Raw genomic sequence first — 9,385 nt, forward strand, 5'->3', positions numbered from 1 at the left:
CGGGAGCGTGGCGGCGTCAAGAAGATCGCCGTGGAGGGGAATATCGGTGAGTCGGGCTGTCGCGACAGCGGGGCCGGAGAGACGGACGGCAGCGGGAGGGGGTCGAGGGTCGTTACAGGAGCCGGGAGGGGGTCAGGCTCTTCTCCTAAGGAAGAAGCGACAGGACAAGTTGAAACAGCCTCCGGTTGCACCAGGGCAGTTTTAGTTTGGACCTGAGGAATAGTATCTTCCCTGCCAGGGATGTCCAGGTCTGGCCCAGGCTGTCCAGGGCAGTGGTGGACTCCCCATCCCTGGAGGGGTTTCCAAGCCGTGGACTCGAGTGGACTCTTAAAGGCTCTTTAGAACCGAAACCGGTTCTGTTCCTTCCCTTCCGGTAGGGCTCTTCCCATCAGCGCCGTGGGCACTGTTGTGAGACTTTTCTTGTCTTTTCCTTGGTAAAAAAGACTTTTAGGTTAGGCTATGTAAATTAGGTAGGCGAGTTGTACTGGGTGAGCAAGTCAATTAATAATTTCAGGAACTTCATGCTGATACTGTAATTAATTCTATAAAAATGGTGAGATTTGGGAGTGGATGGGGCTCTGAGTACCCTGTTCTAGTTGCAGATGTCCCTGCTCACTGCAGGGGAGTTGGACAGAATGACCTCTAAAGGTCCTTTCAAACTCAAAACAGTCTATGATACTATGCAGGGGGTAAAAAAACCTTTCTATTACATTTTTTAATTCCTTCACCTTTTGAAAGATGCACTGAAGTCCTGGTTTAAGATTTCTCCAACGCCTTTCCTGGTTGTAAAATGCCTGTGTAAATGCAGACTGACAGGTCAAACCTGTAGTGTTCAGTGCTCCTACTAAACAACAAGAGAATAAAGAACAGGAAGGGTTATGGGCTGTTCCTAATGAGATGCTCTTCCTTTTGTGTTGTGTTTTTTTTTTTTTTTTGGCAAGAGGCTGTGCTTAAAATTGAGGACAGGAACTGGCATGGTGTCAGTTGCTTTGCCGATCCTTACTTTGGTGGTTGATAGCCCACAGATTTGCCATTGTCAGGTTTAAGTATCTTGTTTAAAAATTTCCTGACCTATTTTTAAATGGCAGGGGATTAATGACTTCCGTGATGTAGGAAGTCGCTAGCAATGCCTTTTTCTAGTCTTCATTTGAGAAACTGTTGCTTTCATTTTACATTTCATCATTGCTTGTGTTTTTTTCTTTTTTTTCTTTACTAAAGTAACTTAGTAAGATTGCAACTTCACACCCGAGGCTGGGGCACTAAGTAGCTTTAAAAATTTAAGACATGCTGTTTTGTCTGAGAATGTAACTTTATAAAACTTAGACAACTGATCTGGGCTGGCATTTGTCATCGTGATATTTGTGAAATAGGCTGTTGGTGTCCTGTGGTACAAAATAAAGTAGAAAACCCCTGTTGCTTGGTGATTCGTTGATCTCCCGGTTGTCTGCGGTGGTCTCCCATTCATCCCTGTCACCAAGTCAAAAGTACACGAGGGTGCGAGGTGTCTTTAGGGGTCTTGAGACCAGAGTTGTGTCATCGTTACATAATGACGCTGTGGGTGGTTTGTTTTGACTGCTGTTCTTTCTGAATGCTTTTTCTACAGCTGCAGGGAAGTCGACCTTTGTGAAGATTCTCAAACAAGCTGGTGAGGAATGGGAGGTTGTTCCCGAGCCTCTAGCTAGGTGGTGCAATATTCTGCAAAACTCTGAAGAGGAGTGTGAGGTATGGTAACAGAAACAAAGGCAAAATCTTTTTTAAATCAAAATAACAAAAAGACCACAGTCAAATATTCTAATCTCAGAAGAAAAATATATCTGAATCTGTCAGACTAGGTATTTTAGAAAATTTATGTGATTAGCAGCATCTTACCTGCTTCTTAGCATACTATTTGAGTTCCCATTTTCCAGTTTGCTTGGTGCATTATAGAATAACTATTATTCGATATCAGGATGTCTGTTAGAAAACCAGTAAAAGCCCGTTCTGTTTTACATATTAAAGCAAGAGATGGAAAAAAGTTAGGCAGATGTTACTTTCAGCAACAGTGAGCTAAGTGGGTGAGAGCAGAGGGTTGCCCAGGTGTCCTGGAAGGTGTCCCCTAAAATGTCTAGGAAATAATGAACTACTGCTAAATTGTTTATCATGGTCTCTTTTCTGTCAGCTACCTGCAGTTCTGTTGGCAGTCAAATTCATCACTGTGTAGGCAGCTTTTGATGAGCTGTAGAAGATTTTTCTTCTTAATATCTCCAGCAGGCCAGAGAAGAGCTTTATTGTAGTAGAGCAATTATGGTTTACCTCAGTAATCCACCTTCTCTGCTAAACAGGCTTGCTGTCTTTGTTTAAAAGCAGGAGCTGACTGAATCACAGAAGAGTGGTGGAAATGTGCTTCGGATGATGTATGAGAAGCCAGAGAGGTGGGCTTTCACATTCCAGACCTACGCATGCCTCAGCAGGATCCGGGCTCAGCTCCGATCCCTGGATGGCAAACTGAGAGAGGCAGAGAATCCTGTGGTCTTCTTCGAGCGATCTATCTACAGCGACAGGTATGGCGGGCTGAAGCCCGTAAAGCAAAGATCAAAGTTCTCCAAGGTAAAACACGGAAGTCAGGAAATAGCTGAGCGCGACTGAGTTTCGTACCTCCTTTTGTTGTTCTGACACCGGTCAGTCATGATAACCTACATGGTTAATAAGAAGGCTGGAGATACCAGCTCTTCATTTCCAGTCTGAGTCTAACACGTCAACGACATTACAGAATTACTATGCTCATCTTCTTTACTAGTTACCCTGCAGTTCATCAAACAAACTAATAACTGTGCTCAAGGTCAAGCTAATCTCTGTTTGTGCAACTGTTTTGTGTTCACAGGTGTATCTTTGCAGCTAGTTTGTATGAGTCTGACTGCATGAACGAAACTGAATGGACCATTTACCAAGACTGGCATGACTGGGTGAATAAGCAATTTGGTGAAAGCCTGGCGCTGGATGGGATCATTTACCTCAGAGCCTCTCCTGAGGTGAGAAAGGAAAATTTATGATGGCACAGAGAATGAGAGTGAATGTTCTGTGCCTTGCCTGTAAAATTTGATCTTTGTCTGTGCTTCCATAGTATTTTTTTTCCTATAAAAAGTAGAGTCTAACGACGATTTTAGACCTTTTTTTATGATAAAAGAATAATATACATGCAGTTTGCTCCAGTAAGGTCACAATTGTGTCATTGCTTATCTTGATTTTAGAGATTGTTTTGAATGTCTCAGGCAAGGAAACAGTTGAGAAATTCTTCTTGAAATGCATCAAAATCTCAAAATGTTGAGCTACCCTTATCTTGCACTCTAAAAGGCTGAATGATGAGAGTTCAATTCAGGTTGTAGTAATCCCCCAAAGACTGTAATGCTTGAGTTATGACTAACACAGTCTGGAAATACTTACAAAACCAACGTTCTTAGAAATGTAGCTTGTGTGTTTTTAAATAAAATGTAATGATAATGATTTTCTAGTGACAAAACCAGAATATATGGCAAGAGCAAACCAGAATATACCACTGGGACTAAAACAAGAGAAAAGTGCAGAAGAGCTATAGAAGTATAACAATTTATAGTTCATGTCACAGCTCATTTGGGGGCTGTGTGTATGAAGCCCTCTGACCTGGAGCAATGGAGCTCAGCCAGATGATTGCACCTACTGTATGTGAGGCTTTCTGACAACGCTTTGATCTTCAGGCAGCTAGTATTTTTCAAAAGGAGAGAACAACATAATGAATAGATCTTTTGAATATGAAGCTTATATCAACAAGAGAAAAACATAGAGTTCTGAAGAGCTCTAATGGCAGTAACTAACTTAGAGGTCATGTCCTGAGGTTTCTCTGAGGGCTTTTTTACTAGGCTCACTATTTTTTTTTTTTTTTTTTTTTTTTTTTGTTAGCCTCCTAAAATCAAGCTTTGTAAGAAAGGTCAGCAAAAAACCTGCAACAAGCTAGACTTCTTCTGTAGGCCTGCAAAAACAACCAATATTTCAATTTCTTAAAAATATCTTTTGCCTTTAGAAATGCTTAAATAGGATTTACTTGCGTGGAAGAGATGAAGAGCAAGAAATTCCCATTGAGTATCTGGAGAAGCTTCATGACAAACATGAACGTTGGCTCCAGCACAGGATGCTACGGTAGGGGTTTTTTAATGGTTACATACAGATGGGTAAATCTTTGTAAGAACATCCCATAATGCTTTTTCCAACAGAGAAACTTCACTTCTTCCTGTGATATGTAAAGTTAAACTCCAGGAATATTCCTAATCTCTATTCTTCCTTAGTAGTACTGGCTTTACAGCATGTTAATCATTGCTAGGGCATGCTACGTGCCTCGAGTTCTCTTCACATAGAGCTCTGAATAGCAGAGATTTCACCTGAGCTCCTAACACACAGGTGAATTTCATGTGAGGTGCTGGGGCAACAGAACATTCAAGAATTGGTAACAGATCCTGGGAACCACACTGTGAGTTCAAGCTGCTTTATGTTCAGAATTCATGGCTGTAATTTATACATGCAGTTCTTCTTGTGGGATTCTTAAGAATGGAAACACTGACAGACACTGAGATGATGTAGGCGTTTTTCAGCTGGTGAGATCATCTTTATTCCTGTCTCAATGCAGATCGGATTTTGAACATCTGCAGGAAATACCTATTTTAACGTTAGATGTTAATGAAGACTTCGAAGGCAAGAAGGACAGATGTGATCACATGACTGAAAAGGTAAAATTTCATGAGCGGAACAAACTGATGATTTAGGTTTGTTGCCAGCATGTCATAAGGAATTCAGGATATTTTCTGCTTCTTGAAGTGTGGCATTCTTTGAAGTCAGACTAGACTTAGAACCTGTGTTTTTTCCCGTTATTGCCTACATAAATTTTCCATTAAAAAAAAAAATCATGTCTGAGTTGGATGTCTGGGGTCAAATTTTCCTTGTATTACTTCTTTGTATTAGGTGTGAAAGTGTCTAACCTAGTTAATAAAAGAAGTTTGGTGGCAGATACTGTGAAAACACATCACAACAGAAACTGAAGGATGAATTTACTAAACCCGCCACCAGCTACTGAACTCACCAAAGCAGTGAGCCAATGACAAGCTGTTTTCAGGTTTTGGAGCTATTTCTGGCTAAACAAAAGAGCAGACGAGCCATCTTCTCTTCTGGTCAGTGTGTCACAGCAAGGGGCGCTGCCGCCGATGCAAATAGGGATCCTGTGCTCTAAAAATGGACCTCACTGAGTAACCACCCTTCTGAAGTATTGAAGTCATGGAGTTACATTCAGATAATGGGCAGTCCTGTGGCCTGCAGCAATACTCCTTATTTTTAGTCTTGTTTATTAAATTGTCACTATCGTTAAAGTTTTTCCCTTTGGTTGTTTTTAATAATGGGCTATTCAAAAAGAGTGGTCTGAAACTTTGAGGAGTGCTTTTCAAATGTAGCTTTCTACTTTGTTCAGGAAGTAATGCAGAATATAAATCGGAAGTAGCTCTGAGTTTTATTTGAAGGCATGGAAAAATATGTCTGACGGAAAGAGTATTCAAGTTGAGGTTTCTATTTGCTTTAAGATCTAATCCTTAGCACAAAAAGATGTAATATGTATTTTTAAGCTAGGCCAAACCATGAACATTTTAACTGCTCAGGTATCTGGTATTTGAATCTTGATGGGATGCAGATGGGGACAACTTGTCTTCTGTGTGAGCAGTTGCAACGAGTTACAGACCTTAGCAATGGTACGTGCACATTTTTCCTCTCTTCGGGGAGAAATTGTTTACCTCGCAAGAAAAGCAGCTTTGTCCTTTGATCTCAGTTTATCCACCAAGAAGTAGAACTGTTCACCTGATTAAAACCAGCCTGCAATGGTATTTGTTCTTTTAAAGCCTCTTAATTGATGGAATGACCGGACATGGCAGCTGCAGAGGGAGTGTGCTTCCCATCTGCACTGTGAGATAAGGTGAAGCTCAGGCACCTAAAATTCAAACCCTGTACACTTGCTTCTCACCTCTCTTGTCATGCTCGCCCTCAGAGGCCCGTCCTGAAACTACACCTAGTGTGTAAATGGTGAGAAGGTTCATCAGGCAGTGTGACTGGGGCTGCTTTCTAAAGTGGTGGGTGGCTTTCTCAGGAGAGCTTCGGCATATTGGAGCATTTATCTGTTTTTACTCCTCTTAATCCACTTCCTTGAGCACTGAACTAGGAAGGGAAGGGTCACAGCTGAAGAATGGGATCCAAGATCTGTTTCCATTTCACTTCAAGAATTTGGGCAAAACATTTACAGATGCACCCTGTGTATGAGAGCCTCTGCCAAAAGAATAACCCCTGATTCTCTAGCAACTTGTCGATCCCTTTCTGTGCGGGAGTTTGGCTGGAGTGGACAGAGAGGAGAATGCTCCTGGGTCAGGCTGTGTCACAGCATATTTGCTGAGCTGCTTTGAAGTGGAGAGATGGGAGTTGTGTGCCTGCGCCCTGTACTCTGCTCTTCTGTCTGCTGTGTTGTTCGGTTTCCAAAAAGCGTGGGCAAGCTCTTTTGCCTCCTCTTCCTACCCCTGAGATTTAAAGTCATTGCTCTTGTGCTTTTGGGGAGGGAACAAGACAAAGGCAAGAAGTGCCTTCTCAGCACGTTGTCTTCCTGCAGCCTTTGACAGTGACCTGAATGTAAGATGATGTGTTCAGTGACCACTCTTGTAAGTGTAATGCTGGCCAGCTGCTTGGCATGCTGCCTGTTTTGGGCCCAGCTCTCACACCATTGCGTGGATTATTTGAGGTGCTGTACAGAGTCTTGGTGCATTGTCTAGGATCGTGGATTTCCAACTCAGGGTTCTGGGTAACATTCTGTGGGCGAGAAGGTCACTTACTTTCTTGGGTAGCTATAGCCATTTGAGCTACTCTTCAAATGCCAGAAATGGAGTTCAACGGCAGCTGAGCTCTTTATGGCGTTGTTCTGTATGATCAGATTCTTTTCACATACACAGCTGTGATGTTGCTAGATATTGTTTTATTATTGATTTGCCAACCTCAGATTCCAAGGACCATACTAATTAGATGCATTGGGCTGTTCATTGCCATTAAACACGAACAATGTTCTGCTAGTGAGTATGACTTGGTGTTTTCCAAATGAGGGCTCTTTTGAGGTCTTCTTTGTGTTTAGGTTAGACCTGCTTTTAAGATAAATAATTTGTGGTGTAGTGCTGTAGTTTAGGGCTGCTGGAGGGATGAGCCTTGTTCCAATGCATCTCTCTCCACACCTTCTAAGTCACAGGGACTGGCTGAGAAAGTTCTTGATGGACAAGAAACACCATAGCTGAGCCTAAGATTATTTTTCCAGTTCCTGTAGGCAGTAGTAAAGAGGTAAATGTAGTTGCTGTATATTTCTGTTGATAACTACGTAGTTTCATTGACAATATTTTTTTCTTTTTGCAGGTCAAAGAATTTTTGAGCACGTTATAATCCTCTTTGAACTGTGGGCAGAGTCAAACTGTTCCAAACATCTGTGCAATCAAAGTCTGAAGTACAGCTTCTGCTTTTATAGGTGGCCTCTGGAGAGGCAGGACTCAATCCTCTTGCTGTAATTGTGAAGAACAAACAGACTTTGTGAATAAGGAAATTATTACAGTAATCGGTAGGTCTGCTCAGTACTGAGTAACACACACAAATTCAGAAGATACTAGAATTCTGAGAGTTCCCAAATATTGCGCTTGTTTCTAATCAGACCAGTAAGTTCTTATGTGCCCAGCAGCTATCTAATTTTCAAGAGAGCAATGATTTTTTTTTTTGATATCTTGAGGTTTTTTTTATACTGGAATTGATTTTTAATGGATAAATTTTTCTCGGGACGAACACTATTTTTGCTGGTGTGGGAATTTTAATAGAACCTGGAATTTTATATTGCAAGGCATAAAAAGATCTTGTCTGACAAATTTAATAGATGAAGTTCTTCACAGAATATACTGAGTTACATCAAAATCTAATATGGCAGAGAGTGTCGATACCAAATGAGCTCATATATCTTTTCATTGTGCACTGAAAAGTAGGATATTAAGAGGCTTTCCATTTTCTAGCATGTGTGTTGTGTGTTTGTGTTTTTTTTTTTTTTCCCCAATTATTTTTAGACTCTCAATAAAACAGAGCTGGTTTTTGTTGTTGGTAAGTCCTCTCTTCCTGTAGAAGAGTATATGTGCTTGATGGGTACTGTAAAAGGAAGAAAAAAATTTTGCAAATGGCCTCCATCTGTAAATGATGCATTTCCAGACTTTTCCTTAATCCCCTTTTGGATGTCAGAGGTGGCTTCCTGCTTTCATTTCAGCTTCTCCATTTGTTTACTTATACAAGGTACTGCGGGATTTGAGGCAGACTGTCCTTTCTGATCTTCTTGTAGTAAGAAGGGGAGACCTTTGTGGAGTAGCTGCTTTTCTAGCGCATCTTGTTTTGTTGACTGAGCAGCTTCTGTTTCAGGTGCAGAGAACACAAGCTGTACAGCATACACATCTCAAGGGCTGTGTTTTATGAGCGATTGCACAGTTGGCTCCTGAATGCAAAATTTTATTGCAAAGAATTTCTGTTGTTTACTGTGGTGCCTGTGTTACCTGCTAATTCGAGCTGAAATGTCTTCCTCTGTGGTTGGAATTGTGCTGACATTCTCTAACTGTTGACTGGAAAATAAAAGTCTTTGGAAAGATTTTCTTCAATGCATATATACTTGATAGTGTTGGCTCCCTTGTCTCATGAAAGAAATAATGGTGTGGATTGCTGGTACGCAATACTAGTACCATGGATGAATTGAAGATGGTGTGTTCTCAGTGTATTTGGTGTGTGAATTGTCTAATGTATCATGTGTAACCTCCTGATCAGTGTAAGAGTTTGGTATATTATTTATGTTATAGTGGGATGTAGCAACATCCCACTATAACAGTAGAAAATCTTGGTTTCGACTTCCAAGTTTGTCAAGTAAAAGGGAAGACTTTAAGGTCTTTGCTCTAGAAATGAAGTGAGGTGGAATGGATGAAGATTCAGTTTGGATTTACTTGAAACGCATAGCAGAAGTCTTTAAAACATTCTTGGCAACAGTCTGAACAGTCACAACTTACTTTGACTAACTGTGCTATTATTCCTGCAGCTTCCACTGTCAAAATCGTGGATTTAATTACGGGAATTGGAATGACAGTGCTCATCACAAGGAGTAAACAAGTCTGCGTTCTAATAAAGGCTTCTTTTTAAACCCATCACTGCACGCAGAAATTCTGTCACAGGTTATCTGCATTCTGTTCCAAAAAAGCTGTACAAAATCTCTGACTGCCAAGTTTGGCATCGAAGGAGCAAAGTCATGACCAATTATCAGAATGTTTTTAATTGCTGCGGAGAAAAAAAAAAAAAAAACACAAAC

At 41.0% G+C, this 9,385-nt stretch overlaps 1 protein-coding gene across 1 annotated transcript; it reads left to right on the plus strand.

The window, feature by feature from the left end:
- Positions 1–3: 3 nt before the first annotated feature.
- On the plus strand, positions 4–7,637 carry DCK (deoxycytidine kinase; the record flags this gene model as incomplete). Its single annotated transcript, XM_008939027.1, has 7 exons — positions 4–46; positions 1,604–1,722; positions 2,347–2,540; positions 2,861–3,008; positions 4,034–4,149; positions 4,634–4,733; positions 7,426–7,637. Coding segments are annotated over 7 exons (747 nt in total), but the record flags the coding sequence as incomplete, so codon positions are not given.
- Positions 7,638–9,385: the final 1,748 nt, after the last annotated feature.

Source organism: Merops nubicus, unplaced genomic scaffold, assembly GCF_000691845.1.
Source record: "Merops nubicus isolate BGI_N331 unplaced genomic scaffold, ASM69184v1 scaffold49074, whole genome shotgun sequence".
Classification (NCBI taxonomy): domain Eukaryota; kingdom Metazoa; phylum Chordata; class Aves; order Coraciiformes; family Meropidae; genus Merops; species Merops nubicus.